Here is an 18,730-nt window from a genome sequence, read left to right as displayed (position 1 = left end):
CAAGATGGAAGTTACAGGATCACTCACTTTCAATTGGGTGTGCTGGAAATATCTTATTGATCCGGATGTTAGTCAATAAAAAAATCCTGAAAGATGGAGATGAAAAGTCCCTGATAGTGAAAGAGAAAGGAGTTCATTGTCTTTAATGTACATTATCTAGGATAATGCTGCATCATGACAGTGTTGATTGTGAGAAAAGCCATGGTCTGGGGTACAGTTGCTAGGAGTAACCCTCTCCCTTTCTACCGAATACAAGACTCTCAGAGCCATATATGGGCATGTGTCTCACAGAGATGATGTCACCAAAGACAGAAGGGGCTCCCCTTTCATTTGTAGGAATGCAAAGACACAGCGTGGGTGTGTGCTGCTCTGGGCCATAAAGATAGACTTATGGTGAGGGTAGGGTGTGTGGCTAAGAGACAGACAGACAGACACGTTGTAGTAAATGAAGTGAAACAAAACTTGAGGAGGACGGATATTGTGCAATGATCATTACATCCAGATGAGAAGCTAAAGAGGAACTTTGCAGAGTTTCTTTAAGTTCAAGGTATGAGACAGGAGAGGCCTGAAATCAACGCATTAGTAGCTGTTTCATAGTATGAGCATTAGCTAGAAAGCACTAAAGGAAGTGAGGGAGAGGGAGTCTGTAACAGAGAGAGGGAGCGAGTAGAAAACAAGACACAGCTGCTTTCACTCTGGGCTGAGCTTGTTACTGATCTTCTGAAGGCTTCCTGTGTCAGCACCATGGGAAAATCAGGTGAGTGGACACTTTTTTTTTTTTTTTTTTTTTTACCTTTAATTGTAGCCTGTTTGATTGGTTTTTGAGTTACAACTTTGCCTCCATGAAACTGTGTTTACATGAGTGTGTTTGCTTGTTTACTGTATGTATTTGGGAACAGTGGTATCCTAAATTAGGCCAGAAAAAGTTTCCATCCTATTTTTAAGTTCTTAATTTCTCCCCCTCTATAATGCCACTGTTTCTGAGTGAGGATTAATCTTTCAGCCCACTTAGTAGATGCTGGCAGTATCTGCATTTTTGTTGTTTTGTTTGACCATTTGAATGTGCCTATTGTGTGAGCACTCGAGAGATTGTGGGACTTATGAAAAGGCCAGTGAGTGATAGGCACCAGGCGGTGTGTGTGTGTGTGTGTGTGTGTGTGTGTGTGTGTGTGTGTGTGTGTGTGTGTGTGATCAGGATGACGTTTTCTACTCCATCATCTCTCACTAAGTTGGTACTCGCTGTCTGAGGTCAGTCAGTCTGTAGGTTTCGGCTCAACTTTGCATTCTGCAGCCATGTCTGTGTCCTCATGTTGTATCATCACGTCTCTTCTGCCAGATGCTGTCAGTGGCTGTCTAACTCTTCCTGTCTCTGGCCTCTCTGTCTCTCTGTCTCTCAGCCTCAAAGCAGTTTGCTGAGGAGGTGCTGCAGTGCCATAATGAGTACAGGAAGAAGCATCACGCTCCTCCGCTGAAGCTGAGCAGCAAGTTGAGCAGGGAGGCTGCCCGGTGGGTTCATGCACACACAGATCAAATTAGAAACCTAATTAGCGAGGACTACGCATACCAGTCATTGTCAAACTGCTCCGGATAACAGTGACAGTTCCTCCCTAGCCTGTCAAATGCAATAACCACAAAATGTAATATGATATCCAGGGTCATCGGTTTGTTTTTGTTGCGATTACAGGTTATATTGACAATTTGTTGCCACTAATTGCAGCTGCATTAACATTTTATTCAAATGAGAGTCTAATGAAACTTCATCTCTACCAGACTTTTTGAATCGTCATCATCAAATAAACTCAGACATGCTACTGAAGAGAACTTTTTCTCTTTAGTAAACCTGTTCAGAGCTGTCAGGAAGGACAGATGCAACTATCCTACATCCAAGTACTTCAGTTCATTTGCTTAAGTGTTTTTTATGGTACAAAGCAACAGCAACATATAGCTTAAAACTATCTTTAGATATGTCATAAGCTTTGCAGTAACCTTTATAAACATAATGTTTCAATTTATTTTAATGTGTTAAAATTGAAAGAACAGACCTTAATTTATGCTATGTCATAAAAAAATCTACACCTCTGTGAATTTAGATGTCTTTTATATTTTGTAAATGAATGAATGTTAATATCTACGATGGTAAATGTTTGAGTTTGGAGATAAACTGCCATTTAAATTGCAACAAAGGTCATGACAACATGATGATTGGTGTTTTTGCCTCACCTTTTGTGTAAACTGACTTGTTTGTAAAGGCCCCTATCAAAGTTATGTAATCGTGTTCCTACCCCAGTTCAAGTAGAAGGTTAATGCCTCAATATGTCATAAACAGCTGCATGTCTGGCCATAATTTTAATTTAGATTTAGAATATAATTTAACAAAAATAAGTAACAAACTTTGCTTCTTGTAATATAAAGGTTGAAGAAATTTGCCTTTACAGCCAAGAAGTGAGGAGGCTCCCCAGCATTTAACTTCTGTGATTGATGCCCACCATGTTGTTAGAGTCACTGAGGTCACAAGGCAGTTACATCATTTTCAAGTTTAAAGAAAAGCTGAAATATGAATCGGTTAATACTAGTCCAAGATGATGAATTTTGTGCTTTGTGCCCTGAACAGATTGTAAATTAGAGTAACCTGGACACTATTAACAAATTATGTCATTACATCAATGCTATTTTAATGAAATCTCTAGTATAGCATGTTCTCCTTTGTATTTGTAGAGGCTGAACTTAATAAATATACAACGTTGAATGAGTGTGTGGAAACAATAGTGTGAAACTTTTAACTAGTCCAAATTTAAGCCAAATAACAGAGATTCATTGGAAATGGTTTCTGTATCGATATTGCACATATATTGTAGATTGCACGTCTAAGGTACATGTATATGCTTCCCTGTTTTTAATTGGGGTGGAGGACAATATTTAGCAGCACGCTGTTAAAAACCGAGGCTTCCAGGAAGGCTGTTTCTAAATAAGGAATAAGTTTTAAAGTGGATACGCACAGCACTCATTGGTGTAAACATTATTAGGGCAGCACTAAACTGTTATTGTCTCTGTCCACAGTTATTCTGAGAGTCTGGCCAGCACAAGAATCCTGAAGCACAGTGTAGAGTCCAGTAGAGGGAGCTGTGGAGAGAACCTGGCATGGGCTTCATATGACCAAACAGGTACACACTGTATATACATAGTAAAAAGTAGGCTACTGTATGTAACCCTTTTGAATGCCACTGCATGTCTTCAAGCTTTAGTGTGATTCTGAAGCCCTTCCTAGATGACTGTATATGTAGATGACATTCTTTATGATAAGGATCAGACGGGAAAATCTAATAAGACACATTCTTCCATAAATACAATAGTTTAGTCTGTGAAGACTGAAGTACATACACTGTGCTGACCAGCAGCCCCTGCAAATGAACAGCTGGGATCTATTTCCCCGCCACTTTAAGATACCATGACTCACCGCAGAAATATGTCAGCTCAGGTCAATGTGATTCATAAAACATCTAACTGGCTGACAAAAAAAATGCAGCACTGTAAACAACATGTACCCAGGGGGGATTTGTAGCTCAATAACGCTGTCTTCTTACATTGCTATCATTCTGATTAATATGTATCACATGTGACTGATTTGATTGTCCTTTAAGTTGGAGTCACATTTTTTCCCTGTGCATGTGCAGGGAAGGATGTGGCAGACCGCTGGTATGATGAAGTGAAACAGTACAACTTCAACCGTCCTGGATTCTCCTCCGGCACTGGTGAGGTTCACACATGCGTGTCTGTGCAACTATCCCTGATTCCCTTTTTCATGTCCTCCTGTCTTGTCGCATCCTTTTTCCTCTTTAATCCCAGTTTACCTGCTGTTTGCTCTGTTTCTTAGTCATTCTCTGTTTACACGTTGTCACTTTCTCTCTCTTGGTGTCACGCTTACCCAGGCATGGGGAAGGTTGTTGTTGTTCTTGTGCTGATGTCACACCTATGTCAAAGTGTGACTATCTGACTCGATAACCAGCCATGGGGAAACCGAAAGGGAAATCACAGTGCTCTATATAACTCCTCAGCTCTCATGCCATATTCACTCTGCCCTAATTCTTCCAGATGGTTTCCCATAGCCTCAGACACCAGTGTGCATGAGTCGGTATAACTTAATCACACATGAAGCAGATCACTCGTGGGTTATCACAGTGACTCATACTGATTCACGTAAATATCCCTGATAGAAAAAGAAGGGAAGAAAGTGTGTAAGGCATAAAAAGAGGTTTGGGACTGAAGAGTGAGAGGAATTAAGATTCCTATATGTCCATAAATATTTAGATGAACTCAGCTTCAGCTGTGTCCTAAGTGTATGTTTCTCCCTCTTCATCCATCTTTCCATGTTTTGCTGCTTCTTAATTTCTTTGTGTTTATTATTTCTCTTTTCATTCATCACACAGGCCACTTCACAGCGATGGTGTGGAAGAGCAGTACAAAGCTGGGCGTCGGTAAGGCCACTGCTTCAGACGGGTCTTCTTTTGTGGTGGCCAGATACTTCCCAGCCGGGAATATCACAAACCAGGGACACTTTGAGAATAATGTCCTCCCAGCTAACACCAGCTCCTGAAGAGGTATTGATCCCTTGACTTGACTCGGGTCCAAAGGCATTTATTCCATTTTACAGAAGAGAGGGAGAGGAGAGGTTGTCAGCCTGCACTGCTCTGGAGAAAACTCAGGAGAGCTCCACTTCTTGCCTGTTAGAGAGCCATAATAAAATATCGTATGGATTTTAAAAGATGGATAAGCACTCAGGCTTTAAATCTTTGTCATTTCAAAAGGAGCCAATGTATGATGCAGCGTTTTAAATTAAAGAATCACTACTGTTTGACATTGCTAACAAAATACTTCTGTTTACCATTGGGATTGACTAATCTTAATTTTAATAATTGTTTTCATTGCCTGTGACAGTATTTCCTTCATTAACAGCAATACGTTTCTATGATTTCACACACTGAAATAAAATGTACTTTCACTTCTGTTTTTGTGAGAGTCAGATCAGCGCTAATTCAGTCACAAGATCAGGGTACGCACATTGCACGCACGTAATCTAAAGCTTTTGACCCAGTGTTTTTAGTAAAGTAAAGTATTGTTGCATTATTGCCATTATTCGTCAAAGCAGACCCAGCAGTGCCACATCTTTTGTGCTCTAATCAGTTTTGTACAATAAATAATAATTGTAATAATTGATTGTCAAAAAATGTATTTGGCATCTGTCCATCCATGTACGAGTCATTCATTTTTTTAGATTATTAAATCTGAAAATAGGAGTTCAATTTCATCATGACACATCCACTGAAGACTTCCAATACATGTCCTAATCCTAGAATACAGCCTGTTAGCAATGTTAACTTTCACTTTTACTTTTTATTTCTTTTCTTTTAAGCCTTTTTTTCTCCAGATATGAGTGAGAAATAAGTCTGTTCTTTGTTTATAAATTATTCATACTTTAATAAATAGGTTGGGTTTTTTTAACCTCCTACATCAAAAACAATAACTTAGCTTATGTTGAAGATAGGGGAAATAATTTTAGAAGTTTAAAAGGATTTGTGAATGTGCACAGTGTGTTTCCATCTGCAATCATGTCAGTGAGATCAGTGTCATGGTGCAGTCAGAGCCCACAATGGAACAGACTTTATTTAGCAGATACTGGGGATGCAACATACAGCAGCAGCGATACAGAAGAGTCAGTAGTGTTTAGGCTTTATAGGCTGGAATAAGGGAGTCAGGAGTCAAACTGTCATCACCACTCACATGGTCAGCTCCTATTAGGGAGTATAGGGAAGAAAAGTGGAAGAGAGAAAAAGAAAAAAGATTTTAAAACACTGAAAAAAAGTGAAACGTCAAAATGCAATGTAACATATTTAGATGAGAACTAAAACAATCACTGCTGCATTTCCTTCTACAAACTTGACTGTGTATCGGTGTCTTCAATACAACTGACTTAAAAAAAACATGATCCAGTGTAAGAGTTTTGTCACTGCTTATATAATCAAAGGGGATGCTCAGGATAAGAGGCTGCCAGTAACATTAAAACAGCTTCTTCATGTTTTATACCCCCCCCCCAAAAAAAAAATCTGCGTCACTAAAACAACCCCAGTAGTTACTTGTGTGTTAGTTGTTGCTGCCATCTAGTGGGCATCAAACTCCACTGATGACCTACAGTTCTGTAGAGGTTACTCGGTTACTGGGGAGAAATTCTACTTGTCATTTGTCCTCTGCTCTTTCTCCTCTACCCCCTCCAACCCCAACCTCCCCCAATCCCGCCCCTCCCTTCTCACTGGCTATGACTCATTATTTTGTTCACCATCTGCCCGCCCTCCACCCTCTCACTCTTCCTCTCCCACTCCCTCCTTCCCCTCCGCCTTCTTCCTCACCATGATAGCATTCACAATGTCATTATTGTTGTGTTTCAGTGCACGGACGGCCTTGGCTCGTGACACATTGGCCTGAGCCATCACGAGCTCGATGTCTCTCTGTTCAAGACCTCCCTCATCCACCTGACACAGAAAGGAAGAGAAAGGCCAAGACAAAGAGAGATTTACAGTTACTGGCAGGCACAACTAGTATAATAGGTGTTCAGAAAAAAATGGTTAAGACAAAAATACCTCTTCTTCCTCCTCTTCACTCTCCTCCTTGATGGTGAGGCTGGGTGGAACAGGTGGGGCTAAGGGAGAGGAGGTCACAGGCACCTTGAATTTCTCTGCAGCTGCTTTGTGAGCCTGCTGTGATAGGTCCTCAATCTGAGAGGAGAGGAGAGATTCAGAGACAATGCTGAACATGTACCCAAGCATAAATAATTAATTAGGCTAAAATGACTTACCTTCGCCTCTCCAAATACAATATAAATATCGGATACAGGGCTTTTGAATACATCTGGTCTGCTGATGACAAACAAGATACTCTTGGATTTCCTAATAGTGATTCTGGTCACACCGTGGACTGGCTTCAGACCCAGTTTAGACATCGCCTACATATGGCAGCAGAGATAGTGAGAATTAATGACAGAAGTCACAAATTAAACACTGAGGTCATACAAAACTCTACAAAATCCTCAACTTGCTATCATTATAATAACTTTTAATATCTTCTTTGACCACTTTATTTATACATTTTTAGCCATATGTAGCCAGAAGTCTGACCTTTCGGGCCTTCTTCTCACTGCGGCTCTGTTTTGGTCTGTTTAGCACTTCATCTGTAGAGATCGACTGGAGAGGAAAAAACAAATATCAGCTACTTTACTGTAGTAATTTATGACATTTTTACACAACAGTTTTGCTAACATGTCAATTCCACTAATCCCATCAAAAGTGACTAATCTTATACTAACTTATGTTTCTGTTTTGTTTCCCTTTGTGCACAGAGACATTTTAGTTTTTTTACATTTCTGGCAATAGCAGCAGACCTTTTGCCTAAAGTACAAAATATAGGCTACAAATAAGGACTAGCTTTAGCCACTATAGCTCGATCACAGAAAGATCTAAACGTAAAGATTACAGGACTTAGCTTACAAAAAAGAGCCATATATACCATGAATACTTATATTCAGATAGCAAAACAAGAGGGATTTTTATCACTTTTGTATGTTTTGTTCTGATTAACTTTTCATTTCACTTGTTAAGTCAAGATGTTTACATAATAATGCTTTATACAGTCATTTTTTTTCAGACAGTCTGTAACCAAATAATGCCTCCATTTGTGAAATCATTGTCCTGGGACAAGAAAAATAAGTTATATTTCTCAAAGCAATTTCACTGTGATTGCAATGTAATATAGCTTGTTCTAAACTACAACACGTTATATATATTAAAATATACTGTATAATACATGAAAATTTAATCATGTCCTCTCTGCATGCCAATAAAAGTGGGTGAAACAGATGTGGGAGAATGTTCTGTAGTGCAGTAGTACGAACACACTGACCTGCGGTTCTGATGGTCTCAGTGGCTCTGGCTCTTCAAGCTCAGGCACTGACCCTTCACTCTCAGACTCATTACAGGAAGCCAATATGGAGCCTACATTCGGACATATTCAAAACACATACATATAAGATAAGTGCTTCATATCCTTATTGCTATAGAAAGTAATAGGCAAAGTAAAAGTAATGAGGGCATCGGTGAGTCTACCTCATTAATGCATTGCTGATGAAGAGAGTTCATTGTAAAACCCCAAACCACATCTAATCAGTGCCAGTGCAGTTAATTAGCCTATGGAAAATAAATTTGATGGTAACTCCATACCATGTGATTTTTACATCACACACAATGTGACACGGCAACAATCAAAAAAAAAAAACTCTTCATCTATAATTCATGTAGCAATCTGTCAGCCAGTTTAAGATTTTGGCTCTGTATCAGTAGTTTATATTCAGACTCTTGTGGCTGTACTTGTGATTGTACAAACAAAAAGAGAAAATGCATATAGAGAGAAGGGGGAGTTTAAAACAGACAGCTAAAGAAACTTAGGGGATTTCTCTTCCCCAGAGGAGGTAAGAAACTACTCACAATTGTTTTTGAAGGATAGGTCAATGTCTTCAGAGATGCTGTGGCTGTGGTTGATTGGACAGACTGCCTGTCTGTCAGTGGTTTGGTGGGTAGAGAAGGGCAGGATTTCCCGTTGACTGGCTGGACTAGAATCATCCTGCAATGACCTGTTTCTGCCTCCTGCAACTCCTCTGGGCTGAGATCTTTGATTGTGTCGTGGCGGTCCACCATCATCCTCGCTGTCTGTCTCCTCCTCAGACAAACTGGGACCTAACAGCGCAATCAAATCATATTCATGTTAGGAAGCTCATATTCAACTTTCTTTTAACAACAGAACAGGGGAATATAGTGACAATTGCTGTTTTTAACAACAATCCCAACTTTTAAAGCTCCCCCCCCCCCCCCACTGTCAAAACTGACTATAACAAAAACATTAAGGAATTCTTCAGTGTGTGTTGGGCTCTGATATCAATATAAAAATAAATTATTTCTTTACTCACCTCTGCCTCTGTCTTTTGTGCTCCTTGTGCGACCTTGCTCGATTTGTTTGCAAAGCTGGGTGTTGACATTACTCTCCGACTGTGAATAGGACTGAGCCTGACGATGGGAAAGAGAGTCTGGAACACACAGTGAGTGAAGAGTCCCTGACCCCGGTGAAGACGACTCCTGGGTTGCCTGGAACAACCTTATTGGCATGGCAGTGGAGAGTGAAGGTGAAGAGACACTTGTGGCAGATGATGTGGAAAGGGTATCAGTGATCTCTTGAAGGTTGTTGTTGGGGAGGAATCCAGAATCAGGGACTTGCTTTGAGGTGGATGAGGAAGAGAAGAGGACTGGGGTGGTGTGACACATGGACAGTGAAGATTGTTGTTGGGCTGAGAGGACAGGCTGAGATTCCTGCACAGGCGTGGGAAGATCATTCTCTGGCTCTGTTGAGGCACATGGTAGAGAGGAAGAGGAAGAGGAGGAGGAGGAAACAGTTGAAGATGTTGAAGAAGCCAGTGGAGTCAGAGAGTATGGTATGGTAGTGAGAGTAGTCGGGCTGTGGCCAGTATCTATGTTGTTGTCATTAATGTCCACTGTGATTCTTCTCTGACTATCAGATAGTGGTCTGTTATCAAGCACTTCCTGCTTCTGTTGTAAGTCTTGGTTCATTGCCACCACAATATTGAGGTTGTCTGGGGTATACGTGGAAGAGTTGCACCGTCCACGGCTTGGATTTCTGACATCAAGACCGTGACTGTTATCCCCCTGCATTTGTAAACTGGATTCAACTTTGTGTGTCCTCTGTTGACAAACCGGTGATTGAGAGTTGTTGTTTGCATTACGACCCGTCTTAGTTTTAGAATTGTCTGTGATCCCCTTTGACAATCCATGTGCTGCTGTATTTGACGGTAAAGATGGTTTCTTTGGATCCTCAAGTGATTCGGGGCTAGAGTCAACATGGCTGCCAGTCTGAGATGCCCTCTGTTTGTTCTGCTTTCCTCTTCTCCCTTTCTTGGTAGCAACTGGTTTATCTGTGCAAAGTCCCCCCTTAGGGGTGTGACACCCAAAGTGCTCTGGCACATTCTGTGCAGAAGACGATTTCGGTTCCTTTTTGTTCTTCTTATCTTTTTCTTCACCTGTCTCTTTTGCTTTCTCTTCCACTTTTTTTGCCTCATCATCTTCCCTGGAGTTACAAACAACAAACTGCTGTCCTCTAAAGGAATCTTTAGTATTTGGTTCATCAGCATTTCTGTCAGTCACAGAACTGACATCACATTTTCTTTGGCCTTCGGTCTGAGGCTGCCTCATCTCTGTTTCTGCCAGAGAACCAGTATTTTCCACTTTGTCTTCCCAAGCTCTACTTGGTCTTGAATTATCAGATTTACATTTAGGGGTGAAGGATCCAAAGGATCCCTGTAGCAACGAAAATGTATTACTCTTTGGAGTGATTGACTGACGCTCTCGACTAGTATGACATCTTGACTCAGTTTTATCCTGTGAATCGAGATGTTTGTTTATTGATGCTGCAGCTGCATCTACGCGAGTGTCAACTAATGGCACTGAGACACTACAGATACTTTCCTTTAAGAGTGGTGTCGGTGTGGTGTCTGATGTCTGGTTTCTGGAGCTGTCTGTTGGTTCTTGCTGTTCATCAGGAATCGTGTCAGAAATCGGAGCTGGCATCTCTTCAAGTGGAATATTAGACACAGACTCTCTAATACTGACATTCACATTCTGGTGTCTCACTTCCTCTGACAGAGCATTCAGACTTCCATACATGCCTACTGCATTCTTCCAAGGGTCTTGTATTTGTGTGTCTGTGTTATCTCCATCATTTTCAGGATTCAGATTACTGACATCATCCTCTGGGAATCTTGAGCTTCCATCCTCTCCTCCCCCTGCTTCTGATATTTCCTCAATGGACTTCCAGTGGGCCAAGTTGGACTCAGAAGCTCCCTCTCCAACTAATTCTTCATCCGCTGTTTGTTCCTTCTTTCCACGCAGACTGTTGTTATCTTCTTCATCCAGAATCAAACCTAGAACATTGTCATCATTTTTGCACACTTCACTGCTCATATTAGGAACCATGGCTGTCTGTGTGCTTTGGCCCTCTGTATCACACATGAGCAGACTCTCCGCCTCTAACTCGTACCTCTTCCCCAGCGACAAGGAGAGAGACTCCCCTGCTCCCCAGACACCAAACTCAGCCCCTGATCCGAGTCCTAGACCAAACCCCAGGCCCATCCTGGCATCACACCATGCCCCAGCTCCAGGACCCATTTCTCTGCTTGTGTCTGTTTCTGAGTTTTCCCTCTTGGGTGAGATGGCAAGGGGGGAGTGTGGGGATCCAACAGCTCCCAACACCCCCTCATCAGTACTCAGGGTGTTTTCCCTTAGGTTGTCCTGGGCAGAATCACCAGGGCAGTGTTCAGGGGTCAGGGCCAGATTATCAGCAAGTTCTGAGACAACTTCTGGAGAGGCAGAAACGGGAATATTACTGAGGTTGGGACTAGGGTCTTTAGGGCAGGACAGAAGAAGAACACCTTTATTCAAGTCATTGGTAGCAGTGACTGTATTCAGAGAGGGACCAGAGTCACTGATTTTACACTCAGCACTCATAGACTCAGCTGAAGCATTCCCGTTCTTCTGGTCAAGCTCAATGTCAGACTCACTGTGAGTACTGGACCGGCACATAGCCTCTGCCCCTACAGGCACATCATGTTTGCTGGAGAAAGCCTTTGATAATAGAAGTCTACTTGCTCCAACGGCCTTTTGGCTTTCAGAGTGGGAATGACGAGGCCTGATGAGCAATTTGAAAGAGTCTCTCTCTGGTCCTTTTGTGGGCTCCACCTCTGTGTAGTCACTGTGTAGTCTCAAATCAACATCTGCTTCACTGTGACTTTCCTCAGCCAATTCTTCTGAAAGGGATGAACTGTTTGGGTCTGCTGTCTCCTGCACAGAAGTGGCAAAAGGAGGGGAGCTGTGGGACACAGTAGCAGAGTCAGGTGATGCATGGATGACAACAGGAGTGGTGGAAGCGTTAAAACAAGAGCTGCCCTTAGGTTCCTCAAGAGGGTTGGAAGAAAGACTATCATCCATCATTTCCCTCTCATTCCCACTCTTATTCAGGTTGCTGGGGGACTCTGGCTGACAAGAATTTGCTTCTGAAAGACAAGGATATTTCTGGTGATCCACTGGTTTGTCTGTGCTAACTTGCATGTGCAAAGTTCCACTGGTAGATTCCAGTTCAGGGTCTGATTGGGGTTTGGAGGTTCTTAGTATATCCAGAGGTTTGGGTTCTGTACAGTTGCCTTCGGGTTGGGAAGCAGCAGCTTCAGAAAGACAGGTGGTTTGGAGATGATCCACCAGTTTGTCCATACCTAGCTGTGTGCACAAAGGTTCAGTTTTACCCGTTCCAATGGCTGAACCTTGGTCAGGTTCTGATTGGATTGCAGTTGGATCAAGTCCATCCGGTCCTGTGGGTTCTAGTGATTGTGCGTGCCTCTCAGTGCTGTATAGACGCTCATCTTCCTCCCCATTGTAGGAGGCAGAATCTAATGAGTCATCTGTATCATCTTGGAAACAAAAGGATTCATCCAATCCCTCATTGATAGATGTCTCTGAAAGCGAATGAAGGAAGGATGCTGAGCTGTCCTCATCTATAGGATGCGCCACTGCTTTGCTGTCACACTCTTCCACATCAGCTTTCTCTTCTTCTACCACTTTCACTTCCACTTTAGCTTCCTCACCTGCCTCATCATGGTTGTCAGTGTCATCGTCTTTATTATTCTCCTCATCAACGTCACCGTTGGCAGCACTATTTGCATTGCCATCACCATCACCATCACCATCATCATCATAATCAAAATCATTATCATCCTCCTCATCATCATCGTCGTCTTCTACATCTGCCTCCTCCTCTCCTGCTGCATACGCGTCCTTTCCTTCATTTCTGTCATTAACTTCTATTTCATTTTCTTCCTCTGTGGGGAAGAGGGTGATTTCCATCGAATCAGCCTTAAAGATAAGGCTGGTGTGGAGGGGAAAAGAAATGAGGGAGGCAGGGATCATCCTTTCCTCCTCTGGTATATCATCGGCGCAGGCTGCGTGGGATAGTATGAAAGAACTGGGGCAGAGCCTATCAAAGGGTCCAGGACAGAAGGCATCCAGGGGAAGGACAGGTGAGTCAGGGCTAAGGCTAGATGAGGCCATGGTCATGTTCTCTGTGTCAGGACTCAAGGTGGTGGAGGGAAGTTCTGGATGGCCATCCATCTGTCCATAATATTCCTCTGATATGCATGCTTCCAATTGCAGTCTCAGGCCTGTCTGCATGGGTCCGGAGTACTCTGCTCTTTCTGCACCGGCCTCTTCCAGTGGGCAGAGTGAACTTTCAGACTCTCCCCCATCCTCCTGGGAGTCACTGCTGGTACTGCTCCGTAGAGGTGATCTATCCTCAGTCACCCAGCAAGGACGACAACTTTCTCTGGAAATATTGATCTCTTCTTTTAGTGATTCCTCCTCCTCGAGGATCACTGTGTCCGTTAAACCTATCCGGGAATTCATAGCAAAATCCACAGGATGGTACAGGCAGAAGTCCCCCGCCCTTTCCTCCCCCCGCTCTGGACCTACTCGTCCCTTTTCCTCCCCAACTTCATCCCCAATCTCCGATAAGGAGCTAACAAAGCAAGCAGGGGCCTCTTGTGTTTCCTCTGTGAGGAGCAGGTTGGGAGAAGTGGAGGGAGAGGTGGAAGATGTGTAAGAGGAGGTCCAGCTACCTCCCTCCGCTGTGATATAAGAGCCAGAAGGAGAAGTGAGAGGGGAGCAGAGGTCCTCACTGTCAGAAGGAGAGCCAGGTGAGAGAGGGCAGGCTGGGGAGCCAGGATATGAATGATGTTTAAGGTGCGAAGAGCGAGAAGCCATCTTAATTGGAGTGGAAGGAGCGGTGTAGTAAAGATCTGGGTCAAGAGATGAGGGCACACCCACTCGTAGTGGGTCAACAGCATAGGTTGGTTCAGAGAAGGACAAAGCAATGGGACAGGCAAGCTCAGAAAAAGAGAGGGAAGGCACTTCGTCTTGAGAGAGGGTTTGACCGCCTTCCTTGTTGTCTGTCAAATTGTCATCTGCTGTGACTGGCTCTGGGGAGGAGGAGGAAGGGAGTGGGGGTTTGTGAAAAGGGGGATGGAGAGTGCTCGAGGGCTGCACAGGGGTTTTTTGCTGATCCTCCTGTTTTTGAGGGCACTCGGGTTTGCTTTCTTCTTTTCTGGTTTCCAGCGGCGTCTCCTTTGCTTGTGACTGAGGATCTGAGAAGCTTGGGATATCTGGCAAAGGAATAGCCTGACCACTCTGCCCAACCGGGGGATTCCCTTTCTGGATCTCTGTTGTTTTGAGCAGTGTCTCTTGACCCATCACCACCCTTGTGTCAATGGTCTGTGGCTCTTGATAGTCACTCTCCACCTCAGAACCAGTCAGGACCTGGGAGTAACACATCATACATATACGAGTTCATATCAGTATACAACTAAAATTCATCTGGTAGAAAATCTGCTGTAAAATTGCTAACATGCGCAAACGCAAAAAAACACTCACCTTGATTCTCTCCATCTTGACGGGGACATGGCGGCCACATGGTCCATGACCACCTAATTTTCCCAACAATCTGGGTGTGTTGTTGTTGCGATGGTCAGAGCCTTCAGGTTGAGGCCTTGGAGTACCAGAAGAGCTAGGTATCGTGTGAAATAGTCGTGGTCCAAATGGAGAAGTGCATGCTGGGAGTAGCTTCTGTGGAGTACTGGGAGAGGGACTAGAACCACTGTCACTAGGAGAGGAGCCACTGTCACTTGGGGTGGAGTCAGTCGATGGGTGTCTGGTCATGTCTGAAAAACAGAAAAAATTTAAAACAACATTTTAAATGAAGGGAAAGAGCAGTCACATTGAGATTTTAACATAATTTTAAGGAAAAAACTGGGTACTTCAACAGAAATAATGTTGAATTTTAATTGTTGTGAGGAAAAATGAAATAAACCAAGCATATTATATTAATAATATATTAAGACCCCAACACCAGACATGATGTGGAAGGCTATACCTCCTTCAATGTACAGTAATAGACTCGACATCACATTGACTGAACTTCACTTTTCTAATTCCACTCTAACTCAGAGAGAGCAACAAAAATGTCACTAAAATGCCAGTCAGTAAATTACACAAATATCTCTCAGCTCTGCATGTTACTCTGACACTTTAAATGGCTTAGGAGAGAAAAGCAATCACCAAGACTGAAAGCATAGGCAATGTTTCTTTTTGGAAAGTGTTGAAAACTGATTGAAAGCTTGACTCTTGAGATGAAAGTGACTAACACAACAGTATAGGCCTATATTTCTTTACCTCTGCCAGTTTCTCTCTCTCTCTCTCTCTGTATTAACATACTCAATTGCACAATCAGCCAGAGGGACAAGGAACTGGTTTTGTCATTGGTCCTTGTTCTTTTTGCCCTTGCCTTCATTTTGCGTAATCGACTGTCATCAGAAATTGCAAAATGACTGAGATGAAATGGCAAGACGAATGAAGGAAATTGGGTCAGGGTTGAGTGGAGGTTGTCTCATGCATGAGCAAGAAAGGAAAAGCAAGGGGCGAGAAGATGGAATAAAAGACTACATTCATCATTTGTTTCAGTTCCACTTATTATATTTCATGGTTTTTCCATGTTCTTTTGATTACCATAACACAAAACTATACGTTCAGTTAAATATACCCAGAAGATTTCCTCTGACACTACAGAGAGAGAATAGATCCTTCATTTGCGCTTGTAACTGGGCCATTGCCACGGTGACCTCAATCCACATGCTGATTGGCCATTATAACACACAAGTGGCTCAGTTCTGTGCCAGTCACAAACACACACATCTTGACACGCACATGCGTGTTGCTCTGCCAGGAACCCAGATATCCACATTCACTCTCTGTTTTGTCGCTTCTCCTTTTGACATTGCTCCCCCAAATTAGCTTTAAACCTTTCCCTATCTAATCATCTCCTTGGTCCTGCTTTGTACATGAATATATACAGAAGGACTTAGTGGTGACATATTGGTTCCTTCTTCTGCCTCTGTTCATTTTTCCCCCTGGGAATACATCGTCTTTGCTTCTCCTCCCTCGCTGCTGTCCTTCCCTGCCTGGGGTGGTGGCATATGCAAGCATCAGCACTTAGCGGTCTTGCCTGATCATTGCCCTACTATTAAGCTCAAAGTGTGTTGGTGTGTGTGCTGAGTCATGCCTCAGAGACTAACCTGCCATAAAGAGATGCACAGTAAAGCATACACAAAAGCCAACTTGTATACTACAACCAAAATACACAGCCTAGTATCGGATGCTGATAATGATTTTCTCCTGACAAAGCTATGGCGACCAGTGCACAAGCAAACAAAAAACAATTGCAGTCAAGCCATATCTGAGACAGACAAAATCAAGTTAAACAACACATACACTGAGCTCATTGCTGTATCACTCCAATGTAGCCGGCATTAGAATAAGAACTACATCTACTGCTTTGCTAGGCTGCTCAATAAGCTTGTTCTGTATCACGTCTGCCCAGGCTCCAAGTCATGTCTGGGAGTACGCAGTAAAATTGAGCTCCCGGCTTGCCGTATGAGGAACAGGCCGCAGCACGTTGAGCAGACTGGAGCTGCGTCACAGAGGCTGCAGCACTGGACTGCCACCCCCAAGGGGAGCCTCTGTTTCAGCTATTGCTCAGGTTAAGCTATGAACAAGTGAAACCAAACCGGTTTCATATGCTTTTTTGTCGTTCTCCACACTCCCCACCACACAAACACACACATACATTCACTCATTAGTCACATACATACACTATTCTTATATAGCTTTTCATCAACTACATGCACAAACACAAGTTGGAACCACAGTATTTGTCAATTCTATTCTCCTCATCTGACAGATCCATGCCAGGAGAGGCAAAAATAGTTTCAAGACCAAGAACTAAAGCAGGAATAAATACAATATAGCTAACCACTGTAAAATATGTCCAGTGAGGAGAGAGGGAACTTTATAGCCTCTCCCTTTCATCATTTCTGCTCACTTGTTTCATGATTTATCCAGATCAGATACTCAGCAGAACAATGAGCAATAATCTACTAGCTTTTAAAACAGTTGGCAACATGAACACAAGCTCTTGTTCTTGTGAGGTTGTGTTACAGAGTGCTCTGCCATGCTGCTGTGTCATGCTCCTGTTGAGGATGGGGGGAAGGGAGGAGCCACTCCACGCTGCTCGGCTCTTACATCTCACAAAGCTGATGTAGAGGATGCTGTGGATGTGGATGCGGATGTGGCATGAAGATGGGCCAGGCCCGGTTTAGGGTGGGGGAGAGAGATTGTTATTTTGTGATGAGGATTAAAAAGAAGTGAGCCGGTGAGGCTGCTAATAGTTGGGAGCTGGAAGGGGAGCAAACATGCAGTTTAGTGAAAAGGCAAACATGCAGCTGAATCACAGCTTACTCAGACTGTATGTCAACAGATAAAACAGATAAAAATGAACCAGCTCTAAACTGAATATTTTCCATATGGCATTTTTCAGTAGCCCAATATTTCTAAATATCAGTCATGCTTTCTGTCCTGCTAACTCTACCCAATCTCCTGCCTTGCTCCATTTGTTTAACACTACACAATCCTCAACCTCTCTTTTCCATTACGCCCTGGTCTCTGTCTTCGATCGTATCTTTTGGCTTTGCTGCCCCACTCTCTTTTCTCCATCCCCAACCGCAGAGGTCCTACCTGATCCAGGGAGCATCGTTTCCTCAGCTCCCTGCTCTGGATGCTTGTCGGTGGGGACAGATCTGTGAGTGCTCTCCCCTGGCATGATTCTCGCTGGCTCTCTTTGGCTCTGACGCAACAATAAACCATGCAGCCGGAACAGACAAGGTGAACAGGGAGAGGGAGTGAGAGTGAGAGTGAGAGTGAGAGTGAGAGTGCAAGTGAGAGGGAGAAAAAAGGAGGGGAGGGGGATTTTAATGCTCAGCGACCCAGCACTCAGATCTTCCCCTGCAGCACGTGTCTGTCTGTATGTGTGTGAGTTTGACAGAATGAGGCAGACAATGAGCGAAAGAGGGAGGCAGAGATGGGAGTGTAGGCTGGTCTTTCTGTGGTGCAGTACAGTGATGCTGCTGTTGTGGGCGTGTGTTTCAGAGCCTCATGATCCAGTTCATCTGAATATGTGTGTGTGTGTGTGTGTGTGTGTGTGTGTGTGTGTGTGTGTGTGTGTGTGTGTGTGTGTGTGTGTGTGTGTGTGTGTGTGTGTGTGTGTGTGTGTGTGTGTGTGTGTGTGTGTGGAATCTGAGAGGGAGCTGCAGTATTCTCTCTTTATGCCCAGTTCCTGCTTTCCTCCCTCCTCCTCCTCCCTTCATCCCATCCCAACCCCCAACAGCTCAACCCCACCCCACCCCCTTTGCTTCCAGCCAAGCTATGACTGGATCTTAAGAGATGATGTCAGCAGATTTATGCTGCTCTCTCAGTGCTGCCCCCAACCTTGAAGGAAACAGCCAGTACTGCAAAAACAACAGAAAGATGGAGAATTCCAGCAAAGGATGGGGATTCAAGGAAAACAAAACAGTTAGGGGAAAGAGAAACCTGAAACACTGAGAATCAAAAGAGCAGAAATGAAACCTAAAAGTGTACTGCTAATTATACCCTCTGCCTCCTGCTCTAATTACATCCCAAAGGAGTCAGCAGAGACA

General features: G+C 43.4%; 2 protein-coding genes across 2 annotated transcripts; one reads left to right on the top strand and one right to left on the bottom strand.

Annotated features, from left to right (window-relative positions):
* Positions 1 to 416: 416 nt before the first annotated feature.
* glipr2l (GLI pathogenesis-related 2, like) lies at positions 417 to 5,002 on the top strand. Its single transcript, XM_069696089.1, has 5 exons — positions 417 to 757; positions 1,398 to 1,506; positions 3,058 to 3,161; positions 3,672 to 3,749; positions 4,425 to 5,002. Exons 1-5 carry the CDS (start codon positions 745 to 747, stop codon positions 4,589 to 4,591), a joined length of 471 nt encoding a protein of 156 aa, XP_069552190.1. The 5' UTR covers positions 417 to 744; the 3' UTR covers positions 4,592 to 5,002.
* A 619-nt stretch (positions 5,003 to 5,621) lies between these two features.
* Positions 5,622 to 18,111, bottom strand: nacad (NAC alpha domain containing). Its single transcript, XM_069696077.1, has 10 exons — positions 17,772 to 18,111; positions 14,577 to 14,863; positions 9,005 to 14,462; positions 8,526 to 8,774; positions 7,945 to 8,036; positions 7,164 to 7,229; positions 6,845 to 6,991; positions 6,630 to 6,764; positions 6,399 to 6,521; positions 5,622 to 5,786 (listed from the first exon to the last, which is right to left on the bottom strand). Exons 1-10 carry the CDS (start codon positions 17,854 to 17,856, stop codon positions 5,772 to 5,774), a joined length of 6,657 nt encoding a protein of 2,218 aa, XP_069552178.1. The 5' UTR covers positions 17,857 to 18,111; the 3' UTR covers positions 5,622 to 5,771.
* Between the last annotated feature and the right edge of the window lie 619 nt (positions 18,112 to 18,730).

The sequence above is a fragment of the Brachyistius frenatus genome, unplaced genomic scaffold (assembly GCF_029030835.1).
Source record: "Brachyistius frenatus isolate BFR_SWC_R1_liver_20210118 unplaced genomic scaffold, ASM2903083v1 Contig_20, whole genome shotgun sequence".
Classification (NCBI taxonomy): Eukaryota; Metazoa; Chordata; class Actinopteri; family Embiotocidae; genus Brachyistius; species Brachyistius frenatus.
This window is presented reverse-complemented; position numbering and strand designations above follow the sequence as displayed.

Bases quoted from the DNA above. Each gene is read 5' to 3' on its own strand.
- glipr2l (XM_069696089.1), top strand. The intron at 1,507-3,057 runs GTGGGTTCATGC...CTCTGTCCACAG, and splicing joins TTGAGCAGGGAGGCTGCCCG to TTATTCTGAGAGTCTGGCCA. The intron at 3,750-4,424 runs GTGAGGTTCACA...TTCATCACACAG, and splicing joins TGGATTCTCCTCCGGCACTG to GCCACTTCACAGCGATGGTG.
- nacad (XM_069696077.1), bottom strand. From the start codon at position 17,856: ATGCCAGGGGAGAGCACTCACAGATCTGTCCCCACCGACAAGCATCCA. The intron at 8,037-8,525 runs GTGAGTAGTTTC...GTCCGAATGTAG, and splicing joins CCTATCCTTCAAAAACAATT to GCTCCATATTGGCTTCCTGT. The intron at 7,230-7,944 runs GTCAGTGTGTTC...TTTCCTCTCCAG, and splicing joins TGAGACCATCAGAACCGCAG to TCGATCTCTACAGATGAAGT.